Source organism: Budorcas taxicolor, chromosome 3 (assembly GCF_023091745.1).
Source record: "Budorcas taxicolor isolate Tak-1 chromosome 3, Takin1.1, whole genome shotgun sequence".
In the NCBI taxonomy this organism is placed as follows: Eukaryota; Metazoa; Chordata; class Mammalia; order Artiodactyla; family Bovidae; genus Budorcas; species Budorcas taxicolor.
Window position 1 is genome coordinate 29,970,278 of NC_068912.1, and position 21,686 is coordinate 29,991,963.

A 21,686-nucleotide genomic window follows, 5' to 3' on the forward strand; every position below is an offset into this window, starting at 1 on the left:
TAGAAGAAAAACCTACACTTTCAACAATCTGTTATGCATTTGTGTACAATTCTATGAGGAACCAACTATCTTAACCTTTCAGAGATCAGAAGAGTAATTATCTAAAACATTTAAACATGTCTACAGTTGCAGTGGTGGTAAAAATATTCTCCACCTTTTAAATTACACTTTTAATGTACTAGTAACTGTTACTGTTTGGAGAAGGCGATGGCACCCCACTCCAGTACTCTTGCCTGGAAAATCCCATGGATGGAGGAGCCTGGTGGGCTGCAGTCCACGGGGTCGAGAAGAGTCGGACACGACTCAGCGACTTCACTTTCACTTTTCACTTTCATGCACCGGAGAAGGAAATGGCAACCCACTGCAGTGTTCTTACCTGGAGAATCCCAGGGACGGGGGAGCCTGGTGGGCTGCCGTCTATGGGGTCACACAGAGTTGGACACGATTGAAACGACTTAGCAGCAGCAGCAACTATTACTGTTACTGCTAATGGTCTTTATCTTAACAAGTCCTAGGGCAAAGAACAATTCCTCTATTCCAGCATCATGAAGTCATTTCAATTGCAACAACCTAACCTTAAATTTTCAGGGAAATGTTCTCAGTAGGAGCAAATAAGTATAGAAAGGATCAACTTAGAATCAATATTCATGACATATAAAAAAATCACTGGAAGAATAGATGATTTTCACAATTCATTCAGCATATTTATAAACTAGGAAAAATAGGGAAAACATAATTCTATTGGTATATGAAATATAATTTTTTTTAAATGCTATTTATTGCCTAGAGTTTATAGATTTGTGTACATGTTGTTCTTTCATTTTTTTTTTCTTCCAGAGTGTAAAACCCGAGAGTCCAAAATCAGGTAAAACATTTATTTTCCTTGGCTTTAGGTGACATTTAGCCGTAAGAATTTGTACTGCCAAGAATGGCTCATTAAGTTTAGAGTAATTCACCTCAGGAGATGGCATGGTTTCCATAATAGCTTCCACTACTCATTGATTTACTTCTGGTTTTCCTAGGCTAGTAGTTTTGTTTTGTGAAGGGTAAGAGGAAAACAGGATTTTAGAATTCTCCTTGATACACAACCCAACTATTTCGGATACAACTTCTTAAAACTTTGCAGCAGTTCCATTTTACTGGTTTTATCATTGTTAACATTGTCATTCTGAAAAACTATTTCTGACCACTTAGGTTTTTAACTTGCTGTTGCTTCTCCAGTACTTTCTTACTTGTTTTATGCAATGAACACCACCACCAACAGCCAACAGTTATTGAACACTGATAGGTATTTTACATATATTATGACAGGTAGTAGTTACCCTTAACATATTTATTCATATTAACATATTATTCAAATACATAAATAAGTAGTATAACATAGACGTTAAAAAGCATGGGCTTCAGAGTCAGGTAGACTTTCATTCAAAATCCCCAGCCTACCAATAGTTATCAAAATCTATGACCTTGTTTAAGTTATATATCACTGTTGTTCAGTTGCTAAGTGATGTCCAACTCTTTGCGACTCTATGAACTGTGATTTTTCTCATTGATAAAATGAGAATAGAACTTCCCTTCTAAGAGGATTTTTGTGAGGATTTAGTGAGATAATATAAATATAAAGCTTTTAGCACAGTGGTTATCAAATAAGTTCTCATTAAATGTTACCAGGGAATCCCCTCATTAAATGTAACTTATTATAATTATTAGGTAATTATTAAGTGAACATTTTAAGTTCTGTGTGCCTTATCCAATGTTAGAATAGGCAGGATATATAAGAAAGAGCACTTGCTAATGATTACAGTGTTAGTCGCTCAGTTGAGACCGACTCTTGTGACCCCAAGGACTGTAGTCCACCAGGCTCCTCTGTCCATGGGATTCTTCAGGCAAGAAGACTGGAGTGGGCTGCTTAATGATTATATATGTACTCAAATTGGGTAGACAAAATTAATACTCATTGCACCTATTAAGTTATAATCTATATGGCATTGATTCTAATCACCAGGGGTCTGGAAAAACAAAAGGCATCATTGGAGTGGTTAGGGAAGGTTTCATTGAGTAGAGAAAAGAAATTGAAAATTATTGATAGAAGAAAAAAGAGTGAATTCTAGGCGTAGGGATCAGAGTAACAGTGACTCAAAGGTAAAAATAAGCATGATGGGTACAGATCATAAACTGTAAGGAAACTGTAAGTACGTTAACTTAATTGCAACAGAGGTTCTGTTTTAGGGAAATAAGGAAAATAAATTTGGATAGATAATGTGGGAAAGTTCTGAAGGACTTAAAGGATATGCAGATGAAATACCCAGAACAAATCTATATATAGAGAAAGCAGGTTTGTGGTTGCCCATCTAATCTGGGGGTAATGGGAAGTGATTACTAAATGGGTGTGTAGTTTGTTTTCAGGAAGATTAAAATTTTGTCACCAGACTGCGGTGATATTCGGACATCAATGTGAGTGTACTAAATGTCATTAATGACAAATATTGTTATGTGTATTTTATCACACACAAAATTTGGCAGAAAATTTAGATTTAATAAGTAATAAGCACTATAGGTTATCAGGGGAGCATTAAGGTGAAAATGGTATTTTGGAAAGGTATTTGGCAGGATATTGTTATCTGAAAGTTATAGTTCTCATAATACTTCCTAAAATCAAACCCACTCCATGATTCTTGCCAGAAAAATCCCATGGACAGAGGATCCTGGTGGGCTACTGTCCATGGGATCACAAAAGAGTCAGACACAACTTAGCAACTAAATACTCCATTGTTAAAGAATTAAATATTGTCATTTGAATAAAAAAATACTTCCTAAAATCAAACTGGAAGGTGATAAGCTACTTTAGAGTAGTTATCAAATATTTATTAAATGCCTACTATTTGCCAGTGATTATATTTGATGGAAGTGCTGCATTGATATTTAATTTTTGCATATTACCCAGGAAACAAGCAATAAACAAGAGAACTTGCTTTATAGATAAGTCTTGAGACCTAAAAAACCCAATGACCAAAAGACAGATAAAACTCTAGCACTTAACAATGTATTCATTTTCAAAAGACATTAATAAAGTATATAATTGTACTTAGTGCTATACAAAGGAGTACGTCAAGGCTGTATATTGTCACCCTGCTTATTTAACTTCTATGCAGAGTACATCATGAGAAACGCTGGACTGGAAGAAGCACAAGCTGGAATCAAGATTGCCGGGAGAAATATCAATAACCTCAGATATGCAGATGACACCACCCTTATGGCAGAAAGTGAAGAGGAGCTAAAAAGCCTCTTGATGAAAGTGAAAGAGGAGAGCGAAAAAGTTGGCTTAAAGCTCAACATTCAGAAAATGAAGATCATGGCATCCGGTCCCATCACTTCATGGGAAATAGATGGGGAAACAGTGGAAACAGTGTCAGACTTTTTGTTTTTTTGGGCTCCCAAATCACTGCAGATGGTGACTGCAGCCATGAAATTAAAAGACACTTACTCCTTGGAAGAAAAGTTATGACCAACCTAGATAGCATGTTCAAAAGCAGAGACATTACTTTGCCGACTAAGGTCCATCTAGTCAAGGCTATGGTTTTCCCAGTGGTCATGTATGGATGTGAGAGTTGGACTGTGAAGAAGGCTGAGCGCTATAGAATTGATGCTTTTGAACTGTGGTGTTGGAGAAGACTCTTGAGAGTCCCTTGGACTGCAAGGAGATCCAAATAGTCCATTCTGAAGGAGATCAACGCTGGGATTTCTGTGGAAGGAATGATGCTAAAGCTGAAACTCCAGTACTTTGGCCACCTCATGGAAAGAGTTGACTCATTGGAAAACTCTGATGCTGGGAGGGATTGGGGGCAGGAGGAGAAAGGGACGACAGAGGATGAGATGGCTGGATGGCATCATGGGCTCGATGGACGTGAGTCTGAGTGAACTCCAGGAGATGGTGATGGACAGGGAGGCCTGGAGTGCTGCGATTCATGGGGTCGCAAAGAGTCGGACACGACTGAGCTACTGACCTGAACTGAACTGAGTGCTGTACAATGAGGAGCATACATCAATAGAACACCATTTGTATCTTTAGGACTTATGTTGTGAGAAAACAGCTCCATTATTTAAAATTCTTTATCACGGAAATGGGCTTTCAGGTGGCTGAGTGGTAAAGAATCTGTCTGTAATGCAGGAGTCACAGGTTTAATTCTTGGGTCAGGAAGAGCCTCTGGAGAAGGAAAGAGCAACCCACTCTAGTACTCTTGCCTGGGAAATTCCACAGAGGAGCCTGGTGGGCTACAGTCCATGGGTCCCAAAGAGTCGGACATAACTTAGCAACTAAACAACAACAATCAAATCACAGAAATATTAAAACATACATTTAAACCTACCATAATAGCATTAATTACACTAATAAAATTAATAATTGCTTAATATTATCTAATATCCAGACTTTGTTCATTTTCTTGAACTGTCTCAAGCATGTCTTTTTTTTTTTCTAAACAATGTTTTACAGTTGATTTATCTGAAGCTGGATTCAAAGTCTACATCTCGCATTTGTTTTATATGTGTGTTAAGCCTTTTAAAGTTGGTAACAGTTCTTTTTTTATGTTCTCTCTTGCCATTTATTTGTTGAAGGGAATGTCCTTAAGACTGTTAATATTCCAAATTTGGCTGTTTGTATCCTCATGGTTTTATTTAACACATTCCTCTATCTCTAGGATTCCCTGCAAAATTACAGTAAGACTAGAAGCTTGATTAAAGTCAGGTTCAAATTCTTTGGAAGAGTACTTTTATAAGTTAGCTATTAAATTTGTGATAAAGCATAGGTTCACTGACTAAAGAGCTACAATAACAAAAATTTTGAGGCTCCAGTCATTGTTCAGATAATTTTTTATTTGGGTGTTACAGGTTAATATTGAAAAATTGGAAAAACAATATAAAACCAAAAAGGGATTTTTAAAAATACTTTTTATTGGAGCTTAGTTGATTTACAGTGTTGTTAGTTTCAGGTGTACAGCAAAGTCAGCCAGTTATACACCAAAGTGAATCAGTTATACATATACATACATCCACTCTTTTTTAGATTCTTTTCCCATATTGGCCATTATAGAGTACTGGGTAGATTTCCTTGTGCTACACAGTAGGTTCCTATTAGTTATCGATTTTATTTTAGTGTATATATATATGTCCAAATCTCCCAATTTATCCCTTCCCTCTTCCCCTTTAGTGATCATAAATTTGTTCTCTACATCTGTGACTCTATTTCTATTTTGTGAATAAGTTCATTTGTACCATTTTGTTTTTGATTCCACAAATAAGCAATATCATACATTTGTCTCAAAAAATGAGCTTAACTTAGGACTTTCAATTGATAGTTTTTTTTTTTTTGTATACTCTTTTTTTCATAGATCTACAACAAGATCGTTCTTCTTCCCCACCACCTCCACTGCCAGAGAGAACCTTAGAGTCCTTCCTTCTTGCTGATGAAGATTGTAAGTGACAGCACTCTCTCTCAAAATTTATAGAAAAATAAGACCATTAAAGGTTAACAATAAAATAGGACCTAAATGGAAAAGGTACAAAGAATGATTAAATAAGATAAAGATAATAAATTTTAAAAATGCATAATCTACTGCAAAAATAATGTACAGAAAAATCAAGCTAAGAATTACTGAATATATACCTGTATGTAATCTGAAGTCTAAAGAACCTATGCAACAAAACATTTTGTTTTTTAGGTATACAGGCTCAACCTGTAGAGACTTGTTCTAGCTGTCCTAACACCATGGAAAATTCAACATCTTCAAAACAGACACTGAAACCTCCTGGAAAGAATTTTACAAGGAGTAAGGTAAAAAAGATAGGAATTTATGGGACTATGCCAGAGGTGTCCTAATCCTTGTCACTCCAATCCTCCAGCATTAAGATAAAAAAATTAGACTAAATATCTTCACAAATATTGATTGTTAGTCTCACAGCAATCAAAATTAATAGAGGGAAACCAAAAATTAAAAAAAAAAACAACTTAGAGCATGCCCCCCAAAACTATCAACTTCTTTCCCCCTGAAACTAGACAAAACTGATTCCAAAGTTTATATGTGCAGGGAAAGAACAAGAATAGTCAGGAAACAGCAAAAAAGAAGAAAAAAAGCAGTGAAAGAAGGGTAGTCTTATCAGGTATATTAAAATATTATAAAGCCCAAATAATTAAAATGGCGTGATACTGGTTTATGAAAAGAAACATACACCAACAGAGCAGAAGAAAAAGATGGAGAACAAAGATGAGAGCATTTTCACTAGGATATTCTAAATTACAAATAATCTATATTTAAAAATCTAAATAAAATTTTTCAAAAAGGAATTTAAAAATATCTATTATATAGAAGATTACATCTCTGTTAAGTGTTAGAAAAATAGAAATGCCATAAAGGACATCTAAATGTCCTTGAAAAGAGTACAGTCAATTATTAGAATATAATACCTATATGAGAAATAAAATGAAAATTATCAAAAAAATAATATACTGTGGGACAGAGTGAAAAACATACACCCTGAGGAAATGTGAAGAAAAGGAGAGATCTGGGTAGATTTTTAGAAGAGGTAAGTTAGAGACTCCACCATCAAGGAGGCAGAAGATATGGGTTTGCTTAAAGGAGGGAGAAGGAAGTAGCATGGTTAACAGCATGAAGAGAATCTTAGTAAATCGAGTACAGAATATGACTGGCAAATTTTTTGGACTAGAATGGGAATGGCAGTGTATCACAGCTATCTTCAGAAGCCACTGTGGGTCCTGGAATGGTCACTTAATAAAGAAGGGAAGTAGGGACTTCCCAGCTGGTCCAGTGGTTAAGACATGGAGGTTAAGACCTGCAGGGGACCCGGGTTCCATCCCTGGTCTGGGAAGATTCCATATGCTGAGGCGCAGTTAAGCCTGTGTTCCTACCACAGCTACTGCGCCGGCACTCTAGAGCCCATGAGCTGCAGCTACTGAGTCTGTGTGCCTAGAGCCCATGCTTCCGAACAAGAGAAGCCCCCGCAGGGAGAAGCCCATGCACCACGACTAGAGGCAGCTGTCACGCAGCAAATGAAGACCCAGCGCAGCCACATAAATCAATAACTCAGTACATAAAACAGATTAAAAAATAAAGAACAAAAGTAGAAACTCCATCTTTTTTCATGACAGAATAATAGTATTACTTCTAAACAGCAAGATAAGACAAGTAGAGACTTGGCACTGAGTTAAAAATGGCATGATAGAAAAATAATTTTGCGTATTTTGATATCCATTTTTAAAGAAATTAATCCTCTTGACTGAAGTCTATATTTCTAGTTGATTAAAGTGTTTGGATTTCACAAGGAAAAAACTAACCTTTTCCTTTTCTTCATTTTTGTAGAGTTTGAAAATTTTACGAAACGTGAAAAAGAGTAAGTTACTTATTTTTAGAATATATATACCACTTTCTGCAATGCGGGAGACCCAGGTTCAATCCCTGGGTGGGGAAGATCCCCTGGAGAATGAAATGGCACCCACTCCAGTATTCTTGCCTGGAAAATTCCATGGACTGAGGAGACTGGTAGGCTACAGTCCATGGGGTTGCAAAGAGTCGGACATGACTGAGCGACTTCACTTTCTTTCACTTCACATACCACTTTCAGTATATGTAATTTTTCCTTATATAACCACTGGGAAAATAATTAACAGTATTATTCCTAAACAGAACCTTGCTAAGGGCCTATATATCAGAATAGTCACCTCCAGGCCTTGCCCTGTTGTTAGGCTCCACAATGCTAAAATACTGGGTAGGGAGTAAGGGGAGGGAAAAGTTTCTGTGTGATTCACAGGAATAACAGTATGATGTTTGGCACTTTCTACACATCCTAAAATGCTGTCATTACTGTGTTATTTAAAACTCCCAGCAGTCTAACCTCAGATGTATTTTCTTTGAAAGTAGTCACAGCAAAGCATATTGTGAAACAAATGTGTTGATTTAATGAAATAAGCAAAGTATTGACACATTTCCATTTTTACCAAATATTATTAGCAATAAAAGTCTGTTGCTTACTGTTTTTCCTATATTGTAATGAAAACAAAACCCTGACTCCTGAAACTATGGGAAACTGGTTATCTTCAAAATCCTATTTATAACTACAAAGTATATGGTGGTATATTTTTTACAAACTTGATCCACTGGGTTAATCATCAAGGATTGAACAGCTATACTGGTATTGTGGGGAGGGACAAAGAGCACTGAGAAAACTTGGATATAAGGTGTTAGCTAAGTAAGAAGGTTTATAGCTGAATATTACTCTTTTCTTCTGAGTTTTCACTCTATCTCCCTGCGCATAAGCTTGTGCTAGTCTGCTTTTATTGCTACCACACTTGATCTCTGAAGTGAACTAATTTCCTACCTATAATAAAGCATGATTGGAAAATATACTCTTTCCTCTAAAGTCAGTGAAAAGAGAATTTAAACATTTCAAGAGGAAATTATAGTCTGAAAGTGTTAGTTGCTTAGTCGTGTCCAACTCTTTTCAGTCTCATGGACTGTAGCCTGGCTCCTCTGTCCATGGGATTCTCTAGGCAAGAGTGGGTTCCCTTCTCCAGTAGAGCTTCCTGCCCCAGGGATCAAACCTGGATCTCCTGCATTGCAGGCAAATTCAGGAAAGCATGATTGGAAAACAGAGTCTTTCTTCTGAAGTCAGTCAAAAGAGAACTCAAACATTTCAAGAGCAAATTATAGTAGAAAACCTAAGAAATAAAATGGCAAAAAGCAAAAACATGCGTAAATTGAATAGTTAGCCAAAGATTGATTTGATTAGCTTAGCTTACGAAACATTGTTTTCTACAATGCGGGAGACCTGGGTTCAATCCCTGGGTCAGGAATATCCCCTGGAGAAGGAAATGGCAATCCACTCCAGTACTCTTGCCTGGAAAATCCCATGGACAGAGAAGCCTGGTAGGCTACAATCCACAGGGTTGCAGAGAGTTGGACATGACTGAGTGACCTCACTTTCATGAAACATCATTTTCTTTCTCTTAAAAAAAGCAGAAAATAAACCCTTATAGGTCATGTTAATGACCCAAAAGGAAGTCACAGAAGAGTTTTAGACAGATATGTTACAAAATCTGTTTTTTGAAAAGATCTATGGCTGCTGGTGACAAGAGTTGAAGATGTCAGCTATGACATCCAATGCTACTTTTGGTGGGAAACTTTAGTTGCTGAGAAATCCTTTACTTACAAGCAACAGAAAACCCAACTTGAGCTAGTTTAAGCAGAAAAGAGGAATTTATTGACTTATGACCAAGAGTTCAAATGATATAGTTAGGGCCTAATCTCTTATTCCATATCTCCCAACTTTGTTTCTGTCTGTTAGAATACTCAGGCAGGCTTTTACCATGTGATTTCAGGTTTATAATGAAAAAAATGAGCTCCTTCCTGGTTGCTCAAGCCACAGCTTGATGGATGACTAGTGTTGTTAGGCCTGCTTGTCTTGGCTAAACCTAAACCAGTTATCGCCAGTATACTTAATGCTTGGATTAAGAGGATAGTGTCATGCCTAATATTTAACAATTGTTACCCATGGACGCTGACCAATAGAGAATGAGGTCAGATCCAAACAACTGGTGACCATGGCAAAGTACCAACTGACAGCCCTGGTCATAAAGCAGCTCTTTGATCTATGGGTAGATCAGCGCCACAAGAGATATGGGAGGTGAACACTGGAAAGCGGTGACTTCTTAAAGTAAAATTCAATTATCAGAAGAAGGAATTAATGCTGGGCAGGAAGCATAAAAGTATCCATGACTAGCTATAAGCAAAATAGTAGTTCACTATATATATGCAAAATTTTTGTCTCCAGTTATAAAACGCCAGTTTTCCCTTTTGGGACGATTGTTTTCTTTCTGAAGGATGTATACAACTCAGCTCATGTGCAATACAGGGATGATAGCTATCTCCTGAACTTTCTCACCTTTGCCCACTTGTTATCCATGCCTCTATCATCAGTGGCTAGCCTAATTCTTAGCACTAGTAGGTGTTCAATAAATAGTTTACTTGAATCTGACTGAAATTCATGATATAACTCTAGTGATTCATACTGATGTAGCTCCAGGAAGTGTGAGGGCTTTCTAGAATTTTTTGTGTATAAAAACATATACGCAGTCCTCACACTATATTCTGATAATGATGAGAACAAATAAAGGTCTATATTTAGCGATTTCTCCCCAATTATGTACTGTTTCCTAGAAAGTTCATACAAGCCTGAAATTATCTTGTTTTTGGTGATAAGACAGTACTTGTGCAAAATATGAACCATGTTTTCATTGGATTGTTTTCAGAATTGTGTAGGTATTGATATATGAATATATTAAGGTGATAGGAAGAGAAATGTATTTTTAAACTTGCCTATATGGAGCTAAAATAGCAAAACAAAGCAACATAACAGTGCTTTTTGTAAGATTCTGGACCTAACTATAAACATCCATAATAGGAAAAATGTTGGTTGGAAAGTGAATAAAGATATTCCAGAGTAGAGGATGGTGGAAGAAAAACCACAGACTTGCCATGGATGAGCTAATGTGGAGAACAAATTATTTAAAAATGTACTTAAGAGTGATCAGAAGGCAAAGTAAGATGTAGTTGAAAACCAAAACGTAAACCCCGTAAAAAGTAGATTCACAATAAAATAGATCATATTCTTGAATCTTTTGGTGATTCTCTTTAGGGTTGGGTTTACCATATGGTGTTTGCAAAGAAAACTTAAAAAAAAAATGCACACAAAAATGAGAAAATTATAATATGAACTCATTTGTAAACATTTATATTTTGTCACATGTCATGTTTATCTAGAAGTATTAATTAATTTGTTGGAAACGTTTAATCTCAACAATTATGTGGTCTGAGTCTATATTCATCCTTTCCCTTACAATTTTTTCTTTTGATTCTAGATATCTGTAATTCTTCCCCACCAAACAAGCCTGCACAGACTGTTCAGTCAAATAACTCCAGCTCCTTTTTGAATTTTGGTATGTGTGTTACTTTCCAGTAGAATTCATTTGCAGTATAAGAGATACAACATTAACATGATTTAAGGTTACATGTATAAGTCCTTATGTTTATATTCTTTTTCATGCCATTTATCTTTTTATTTTCAGCTCCTCTTACATGTTACATAGGCCTGAATTGCCTAGCATATGTGGAAAATAAAACTAGGTATCAAATGATCATGTTGGCATGTAATAAATGAATGTGAAAGCCACATGCAGAAATTCTGAAATACTATTAATACTTTAATTCATATCTAAGCAAAGTTATAAGAAATATTCAAGTGTGATGAAAAGAACAGATGATGCTACTATCTAATCTTATTAAAATTCATTTGACAGTGGAAGGTGAAGCACAATTCTGAGAGTTTAAAGGAACTGTTTGCCCAGTTGCTCTTTAATATAAACTATAAATTTAAAATAATTTTATATTAAGCATCTACTATTTATATAACATGAATTCATACTATTTAAGGTAGTATTATATATACTATATAGTTTTTTTTGTAAGATATATAGTAAATGGTATAGGATATTACTACTAAAAATTATTAACCAAAAAACAGACCCCCTGAAAAGGTCTGGGGGACCTACAGTCGTCCCAAGGACCACCCCCTGAGGAATTGTTGCTCCATGGTATTGTCCTTATCTGAATGATCAAAACCGTTGCAGCCACATTCTTACTATAGGTGGCGAGAAGAGAGAAAAATGTTGAAGAGGTGTGGCCTCCTCTTCAGGACTTAAGGCACTATCCTGGAAGAGGCAACATTATGCTATGCATGTGCTACATCCAAACTATAAAAGACACCCGGAAAATGCAATAACACTGGGCAGATAAGTTTCCCATATACTATTCTATTCCTCAAGAAGAAACAAAGAAAAATTTGGGTGGACAGGTAGCAATTTCTACCACAATTGGGGTTATGGTCCCTATTTCACCAAGGCAAAGTGTTTAACTAGAATCTCTGGATCTGTTTCTTGTGTTTTAAAATTTTTACTTGGATTACATTAACTCTAAGGTTTAATATGTTATATTTAGAAAAAAGTTATTATTCTTATTAAATCATTTAGTTAAAAAGTTCATATAGGATATTCTATAATCTATGAAAAAAGCACCAAACTTTGCCTGAAACATAAATGTTCCTTGCTTTCTTCTTTTCTCTCAATCAGACACACCACTTGAATAGCTCATGGCCTGTCTAATTTTACAACAAGGGCTTAATGAAGAGCTGACTCATTGGAAAAGACCCTGATGCTAGGAAAGATTGAGGATGGGAGGAGAAGGGGGTGATAGAGCATGAGATGGTTGGATGGTATCACCAATTCAAAGGACATCAGTTTGAGCAAGCTCTGGGAGATAGTGAAGGAGGGGGAAGCCTGGCTTGCTGCAGTCAACCAGGTGGCAAAGAGTCAGATATGAATTAGCTACTGAAAGCAACAATGGGCTGAGTTGCTCTGTGCCATGTGGGATCTTCCCGGATCAGGGATCAAACCCAGGTCTCCTGCATTGGCAGGCAGATTCCTTACCACTGAGCCACCAGGGAAGCCCTCCATCAATAGTCTTATTGTCATATACCAGCAACTATTTATACAGCATTTACATTATATAAGGTATTATAAGTAATCTAGGGATGATGCCATTCCTTTCTCCAGGGGATCTTCCCGACCCAGGGATCAAACATGGGTCTCCTGCATTGCAGGCAGTGCTGTATTATATATTTGAAAGCTGTTAAAAGAAAAATCTTAAATCAAAGAGAAAAATCTTAAAAACTCATCAAACAAACAAGATGGTGATGATGTGAGGGGATGGAGGTGTCAAACTTAATGAGCTAATCATTTCACAACATTTATGTGTATCAAATCATATACCTTAAATGTACATATGTCACAAGTAAACACACATATGTCAAGATTATCTCAATATTAGAGAAAAAATACTGATCACTAAAGGCTATTATAACCATCTAATTATTACCATTATTAAATTTTTAAGTGTTCCACAAATTTAAGGTGTTATTAGAATTCTATTGTCATCATTTAAACACTAATGAAATTACTAGAATGCTTTTATAATCCATTACTAAATTGATCAAAGATGCTAATCTTTTAGGGAAAAAAAATTCCTTATATTTCCACATATTATCAATACATTCAAAAGAAAAAGTGTTCATTTCTATATAAGAGATCTTTTTTCATTCAGTTTTATTTTTGTTCCCAGGTTTTGCAAATCGTTTTTCAAAACCCAAAGGACCAAGGAAACCACCATCAACTTGGAAAATTTAAAACAGCTTTGGAATATTCCCTGCAAGTGAATCTGCAAATAAAACTAATAGAATACTGCTAGCTAAAATAAGTGTATATTCATAATATCAACCATGAAGATATGGTAATAATGTTAATAGCTTTAAAAGAAGACCAATATGCAAATAAGTGTCAGAAGTTCTACATTTCATCTCATTTACACTGGGTTAGAAAGCACAAATAGGAGTTTGTCATTTAAACTTATGTACAGAGAATGCTGTATGAGAAAGTTTTAGAATGGACTTATTTTTCCTTTTTAGAAGTTATTTTTATTCTACTTTACCTTTCTACCTAAATATAAACTTAAAAGATTTGTAAAAATTTGAGAAGTTACTATAAAAAGTGTTTTGAAAAATCTTACCTTGTGGTTGCAGTACAAAATTACTGCTTGTGAAAATGATTAATTCTTGGGAGTTATTTCTGCCTAAATGCAGTACACATCTTTTTCCAAGTGTTGTGGGAAACAAAGTAGTGAGAAAAGAAGTTACACCTAAAGAGAATAAAATACATACTTAATGACAGTAATCAGTCTTTTGTTTGGATATACCAAATAATAAGATGTTCAATTCCTGAAAAGCTTTAGCCAAAGCTGTTCAATTACCAAATCTAGAAAAATAGCAGAAAAATCAACAAAATAGCAGGGTGGGAAGTGGGAGGGAGGTTCAAGAGGGAAGTGACCCTGCTTACCTATGGCTGATTCATGTTGATGTAAGGAAGAAACAAACACAATATTGTAAAGCAATTATCCTTCAATCAAAAATAAAGACAAAACAGAACAAAAAGCAGCTGTATAAACATGCTTTGTTTATACAGTAGCATGTTTTCATTTCAAAGGTCCTGTAAAACATGTGCAACTTATATCCAACTAACCAGAGGTACTACTAGTTAAAATTTTCTCTATATTAATATGGATTTGCCTTAAGAAAGTTGATCTTTCAAATCTAATTGTATATAACAAACAAGTTAGTGGGTGATTGCTACAAAGGATTCCCCTTGACTAATAATGATTTCACTTAAAAAGTTTAGAACTTTACGAAAATGAAATAGATAGTCATTTGTTCTTCAATATTGTTCATTAAGAATCCCAATGAAGACACACATTAGATGAAATATTACCTTTTTATTGTATAGTGTACTGTATACAAGAGGTGCTCAATAAACTTTCTGGTTTTTAAACTAACTTTATAGTGTTTACTGAGCTGAATACTTCATGATACTAGTATCAAACCACAGTGATTTTATCTTGAGAAGTTTATTGTAATCAATTACTTCCAAATATCTTTATCAAGGCGGTAAAATTGTAACGTGACGATCAAATTGTAAATAAACTTCCGGGCAGAAAACTTGGTGAGTAGTGATGATTTCTGGAGCGTGCCATGGTAGACACACTTCTCAAATTTATGCAGCCGTATATTTACGATTTGAAAAAATCTTAAGAAATTTCAAAACATACTTTTTCATCTAGGATTTTTTCGCAACTGCAGGAACGGATTTAAATAATAGACTCTACCTTTCCAGGCACTAGAGGGGCTGTGACTCGATGGAGAGGTGGGCGGCGCTCAGCAGGCTCCCAGGCAATTCTTGCACCTGCCCTGTCGCGCCTGTGCTTGTAACCATAGCAATTACTGCCCAGGAAGAGGTTCAGAAATGTCTGATTTGCAGCTCCATTCTATCTTACAGCAAAATCGCCCTCATTTGCTATGTTACTACGTTCCCTTTTCCTCTGCATCTCATCGCTTGTCCACGGTTGTAAACGGCCGGAGATTCTTTTACCTCACAAAGGTTATGAGAGGAATAGCAAACTGAAAAGTAACTATGGAGACCACCTACTCCGTGTAAAATGACGAAGGGGCACACGGAGACGATAATGGGAACGCGCCTACAGACTTCGAAAGCTATTAACATTGTTTCGGCCGTTAAGGCGGTTGGCGGCAACTCTCCGCCCAGCGGCGGTTGCGTCGCAGCCCGAAGCGTGACTCGGCGCACGCTCTCTTTCTGCTCCTCGGCTCGACGAGCCAGCTACGCGGCGGGGGCGCGGGGAACTACCGCTCCCGTGAGGCTCTGCGCGGCCTTGGGTACTTTACAATAGAGCTCGGTCGGAGGGGCCTGCGGAGAAGCGCCGGGAAGTGCCGCTTCCGGCATGTTCAGCTCTGGACGAAGAATGGCCGAGAAGTGGAGGGTGGGGGAGAGACTCCAATGCCCAGCGGGCCGTGCGCGGGCGGCGCTTGCGCGATACGCGGACGGGGGGGCGGTCGGGCCATTTAAATGTGTGTTTGTGGGTGAAATGGCTGCGCAGGTCGGAGCGGTGCGCGTAGTACGGGCGGTGGCGGCGCAGGAGGAGGCGGACAAAGACGGGAAGGAGAAACCCCACGCTGGGGTCTCGCCGCGGGGAGTTAAGCGGCAGCGCCGAGCGAGCAGCGGGGGGTCTCAGGAGAAGAGAGGGCGGCCGAGCCAGGACCCCCCTCTCGCTCCCCCTCACCGGCGGCGTCGCAGCCGCCAACATCCCGGGCCGCTGCCGCCAACGAATGCAGCCCCAACCGTCCCAGGCCCTGTTGAGCCTCTGCTCCTGCCGCCTCCGCCGCCACCTTCGCTGGCACCCGCCGGACCCGCTGTCGCTGCCCCGCTCCCGGCCCCGGGCACCTCGGCCCTCTTCACCTTCTCGCCCCTGACGGTGAGCGCAGCCGGGCCCAAGCATAAGGGCCACAAGGAGCGGCACAAGCACCATCACCACCGCGGCTCTGATGGTGACCCCGGCCCCTGCGCTCCGGGAGAGCTCAAGCACAAGGACAAGCAGGAAAACGGCGAGAGGACAGGAGGGGTGCCTCTCCTCAAGGCCCCCAAGAGAGGTGAGAGCAGCCGAACTGCCCCGAGCTCGGGCTCTATCTGGGTCTCTCTCTGTTTCATATCCCGCCCCTTTAATCCTGAAAGACGCCTGCCCTCCGCTTACCTCCTGCTGCTCTACTCCCCTAAGCCCACTGGGGTGGACCCTGGATTTCCGTCCGTCGACACGGTCTGACCTACTTGAAGCTTCTCGCTTCGAGGCCGAGCTGTCAGTTACTAACCCCCTTACCATTCCCCTCTCCCGGAGCCTTTACGTTTGTTTTCAAAATCGTCAGGGTTTCCGCGCCGCGCGATCCTTGGCATGGGATAGTATGTGGGGTATTAAAAACTGTCTGAAGTAAAGGCTTGTCGCTAAAACACCACCCCCCGCCACCCCGTTTTCCTTGATGGAAAGCTCCACAAAATTAACGAGTATGGTTTGGGGCTATTAAGGAGTTTGAATTTTTACCGAGATTAATTAGCTCGACTCACAGGTTGCCTTAGCTTCTGAAAGATGAGATATCAAACAGTTTATCTTGTGTGTGTTTTTTTTTAATGTGGAGGTAAAAATCATTTTTAATTTTCAGGAAAGGGTTTTCTCCCCTCTTTGATCCTTGAAAATAGTACCAGCGGAGCCTCTGAAAAGTGGAAATGTTCAGTAGGCGATAGTAGAGACAAGAATTCCAGTTGCATTTTAATTAACCTGGCACAACAAATTGAGAATTTATTTCCAGTAGACTTACTAAAGTCAAGAATATAATCCAGAAGATGTAGGACTCTACTAAGTGAGTGTGGGTTCTAGAGAAATTAGATTCACAAAAACGGCTGTTTTCCTATTCGAAAGTACCTGTAGCATTTATTTTCATTCTCTTTGGTAGAGGGAGGCGGGGGCGCGGATAAGAATTTTGACTATGCCATGTATTTGTACTTTGTAGGTGATTTTATGTAATTTCTTAGCATTATCTTCTGAAGAGTTTAAAATACTTATGTGTTCTTAGTACTGGGGCAGTTGAGTTATGTGTTAATGAACTAGTCTTTCAGTCTCAGGTTGGGTGAGTTTTGGCTTTCTTACACATATTTGGTCTTAACCTAGGGCTAATTAGTTTGTTTTGTGATGGTGCAGTTTGTTGCAGATTACTGCTCAGTAAGTTTTTATTGAACAGAATTAAATTTTTCTTCCTTTGTTGGTATCTAAGTCTTATTCTGAGGAATAGAACTTGTGCCAGATGGACAGGAGTGCCAGTTTCCACCACCAGTATACAATAATCTTGCTCTGTTTTATTTTTACCTTTATTTTTCACTTTTTCATTTCATATGTGGATGTATTTTTGTGGGTTTTAATTGTATAGAGCCAGAGGGAATCTTAGAGATCATCCAAATCAAATTTGTATTGTAGAAGAATGAAAACCCAGGCCTAAAGTAGCGAAGAGACTTGTCTAATCTAGTCACAGTTAATTAGTAACAAGTAAAAAATCATTGGCATAATAGAGAGTAGAACCTAGATCTCCTGAATCCTAGTTCAAGCTTCATTGTCCAGCTGCATGGTGTTGCTTTCTCATATTGCTATTCATTTTTTCCAGTTCTTTGCTTACCTTTTCCCTGTTCTTTGGCATCAGAATGGCAGTAACCAGTTCCATTTAGAATTTCTGACATCGCCTCCTTTTATGGGGGGAAGCAGCAAATGCATGTATAATAATTCACAGTGTGTGTCTCTGAAAATTGTAGAGGCCGTGTCTTAGAAAACAAACAAAAACAAACCTTTAACCCAGTGCTGCCTCCCAGAACTTTTTTCCAGTGATAAAAATGTTTTGCATAAATGTGTTGCCCAGTGTGGTAACGATTAGTATGTGGCCCTTCAAACAAATCTTGAAGCCTTGGCTCGTGTGACTGAGGAACTGAATTTTTAATTTTATTTAATTCTAATTATTTTTAAATTAGGTAGTTCCTTTCAGCTAGTGGCTACCACACTGTACAGTGCAGCTCCAAGCATATGTGGTTTTCCAGTGTGTGAAGAAGGAAAAGTGCGTTATAGTGAGGTCATTTAAACATTTTAACTTTTTAAAAAATTGAGATATAACTGATCTATAACATTATATTATTTTTAAGTATACAAAGTAATGGTTCAGTATTTGTGTACATTGCAAAATGATCACCACAATAACTGTAGTTTAAACAATTTGACTTTTGAATGAGACTTGGGTTATGTGTTCTGGAGGGAAAGGTTCCCTGTTCAGATACATTGGGGGAAAAAACAATACAGTAGCCTTCTAGATACATGACACACACTGGCATTTTAAAAGTTCTGAGAATCTTACAGAAAATAAACTGGTTTAACCTTTGTTTAATCCAGGCTTTTGCACAACACTTTGATGGATACCTTTTGTTTTCCCACTGAATATCTTTATACTTGGTATAGTGATATGCTGGAGGCATGCCTCTGGAATCCATCTGAGTGTAAATCATGGCTCTACCACTTACTGTGTGACTATGGACAAATTACCTTAAGCTACCTCAGTTTCAGTTTTCTTATCTGTAAAATAAGGTTGAAGTATTTTTTTTGTAAGATTGTTTGTAGCTTAAGTGAGACACTATGTGGAAAGCACTTAAAACAATGTCTGGCTGTTACTAGGTACTGTTAAAGCTGCTTTTTGTTATTTTGTCATGCTTGGTCCTTGAAACAACTCTAAGGTTAATAAGGAAAGTTGCTCGACCCTTGTTATTTATAGAACTATATCTTCCCTTATCCTCAGATTTTCGGGAACTCTTTTAACTTATTTTGAGATAATTAATATATTCACAGGAAATGGCAAAAATAATATAGGGAGGTCCTTACCCTACACTAATTTCCTCCAGAGGTTACATCTTACATAACTATTATATAATATCAACACCAGAAAAATTAACATTGTTACAATGGTGTGCCTATAATTTTGTGCTGTTTTAACAGTTGTAGATTAGTTTAACCACCACTGCAGTCAAGGTACAGGACTATTCCATGACCACAAAAATCTCCCTTGTGCTCTGTCTTTGTAATATTAGAACTTACTGTGTCTCCTCACCTTCCCCAATCCCTGGAAACCACTAATTTGTTCTCCATGTCTATAATTTTGTCATTCTGAGAATGTTACATAAGTGGAATATATAGTGTGCAATTTTTTGAGATTTTTTTCCACCCAGCATGTCCTTGAGATCTATTCAAGTTGTATGTATCAATAGCTCACTTATTTTCATTGCTGAGTAGTGTTCTATGGTATGGATATGCCACAGCTTAACTAGTGACTTGTTGAGGGACATTTTGGTTGTTTCCAATTTGGCCATTTTGAACAAGGCTTCTGTGAACTTCATGTTCAGGTTTTTGTGTAAACGTGAATTTTCATTTCTCTGTGAGTGTAGTTGCTGGCAAATGCATGTCTAGGTTTTATTTTTCGAAGATATGGCCAAACTATTTCTTGAAGTATCTGTACCATTTTACATTCCCACAGCAGTGTATGAGAGGTCTATTTTCTCTGCATCCTTGCCAGTATATGGTATTGTTACTATTTTTATTTTACTGTTTTAGTATGTGTAATGATACCGCATCATGGACTGAAATTGCATCTCTCCAATGGCTAGTGATATTTAACATCTTTCCATGCCATCATTTGCTGTCCATATAGTCTCATCAATAAAATGTCTCTTTATGTCTTCTTCCCATTTTCTAATTTATTATTATTTTTTTGGCTTTTTTATTATTGAGTTTTGAGAATTCTTCATGTATTACACATTTGTATATTCTCAGAATAATGGTTTGCAAATATTTTCTCCCACTCTGTTATTTGTCTTTGCGTCCTCTTAACAGTGTCTTTCAGGGAGCAAATATTTTTAATTTTATTTCAATAAATGTATTGATTTTCTTTTATGGATTATGCTTTTGGTGTCACATCTAAGGTCCCAAGACCTCGGTCCCAAAGATTTTCTTCTACTGGTTTTCCAAAAGTTTTTTTTAATTTCAACTTTTACATTTAAATCCCTGATCCATTTAAGTTAAGTTTGTATAATACATGTGGTTTAGGTCAAGGTTCGTTTTTTTTGGCCTATGATATCTAATTGCTCCAGCACCTTTTGCTGAAAAGACTGCTTCCTTCATTGAATTACTTCTGTACCTTTGTCAAAAATCAATTCCACTGCTTATTTTTGTATAACCTGTGAGCTCAGAATGTTTTTATATATTAATTGGCTGCGAAAAATATATGACATGTGAAAATCATATGAAATTGAAGTTCAGTGTCCAGAAATAAAATCTTATTGGAACACCACTCTTCTCATTCAGATGTATTGTATACATTCAGAGTTGTTGCACTGTAGCAGTAGAGGCAGTAGTTGGGACAGACAATATGACCTGCAAACTTACTCTGGCTCTTTGTAGAAGTTTGCTGATCTCTGAAGAAGGCCATTCAGCTAAGAGACACGTTTCTACATACCAGCTGAACAGTACTCAATCCAAATTCGTGTATGAGTTAATTATGAATTTTGACTCAGACATTTGGAGTTGCTCAAGCTCCCCAGGTGGCCCTAGTGTAAAGAATCTCTGTAATGCAGGAGGCATAAAGTTCAATCCTTAGGTTGGGAAGATCCCTTGAAGAAGGAAATGGCAACCCACTCCAGTATTCTTGCCTGGAGAATCCCCATGGACAGAGGAGCCTGGGTGGGCTACAGTCCATGGGGTCACAAAGAGTCAGACACGACTGAAAGACTAAGCACAGCCCAGCACAGCACATGCAGAGAACTGATATAAATAGATGATCTCATTTATCAGAGCAATACCTTCAGGGACTGATATATTTCTTTACTTACCTAGAGAAAGATGAAGAGGCCTTTAAGGACATATTTACATAACCTTAATAATGTTATTTTTGTGATTATGCAGAATTATCACGTAGTGGGCACTCAGTAAAATATTTTTTGACTGTGTGATGCTCCATTTATTGGAGGTTCTTCCAGGCCATCTCAGGTCTGTTGATTGTAGTTAGATATTTTCAATTTTATCATCTAGGGAGAATAGATCTAGGGAGAACAGGGAGAGAGAAGGCAGAAAGAAGAATTTTGGGGTCAGACAGGTAAGAGCTTAAATTTATTTTGTCACCTGTTCCGTTTGTGACTTAAGTAACATGGTCTTCCCACGTGGCACAGGAAACGCAGGAGAGGTGGGTTTGATCCTTGGGTGGGGAAGATCCCTGAAGAAGAAAACGGCCACCCACTTCAGTATTCTGGCCTGGAAAATTCCTTGCACAGAGGAGCCTGGCAGCTACAGTCCATGGGGTCACAGAGTCAAACACGACTGAGCATACACACGCAGAAGTAACATATCTTGTTTCAAGCTCTGTTTTCTTCTCTGTAAAAAGAATTTATGTATCTCCTTCACTGGATTGGAGATTAAAATGAGATAAACACACATGATCCCTAGCAGACACTTAATGAATAATAGTTGTCTTCCCTCTTTCAGAGATATCTCCCCTTTTTATGTGATTCTCTGTGGCTCACCCCTAGCTCTAGTTTTGATATC

The 21,686-nt window shown here is 37.8% G+C and overlaps 2 protein-coding genes across 2 annotated transcripts in view; both read left to right on the plus strand.

Moving 5' to 3' along the window:
• Window positions 1-13,306, plus strand: part of PTPN22 (protein tyrosine phosphatase non-receptor type 22) — a 57,301-nt gene extending 43,995 nt beyond the window's left edge. Inside the window, exons 16-21 of the mRNA XM_052637955.1 lie at window positions 838-865; window positions 5,388-5,471; window positions 5,718-5,830; window positions 7,374-7,404; window positions 10,928-11,005; window positions 13,242-13,306. Of these exons, the coding sequence (XP_052493915.1) occupies window positions 838-865; window positions 5,388-5,471; window positions 5,718-5,830; window positions 7,374-7,404; window positions 10,928-11,005; window positions 13,242-13,306 (399 nt within the window). The remainder of the gene's footprint in view (window positions 1-837; window positions 866-5,387; window positions 5,472-5,717; window positions 5,831-7,373; window positions 7,405-10,927; window positions 11,006-13,241) is intronic.
• A 2,158-nt stretch (window positions 13,307-15,464) lies between these two features.
• Window positions 15,465-21,686, plus strand: part of RSBN1 (round spermatid basic protein 1) — a 39,730-nt gene continuing 33,508 nt past the window's right edge. Inside the window, exon 1 of the mRNA XM_052637952.1 lies at window positions 15,465-16,170. Within this exon, the coding sequence (XP_052493912.1) occupies window positions 15,465-16,170 (706 nt within the window). The remainder of the gene's footprint in view (window positions 16,171-21,686) is intronic.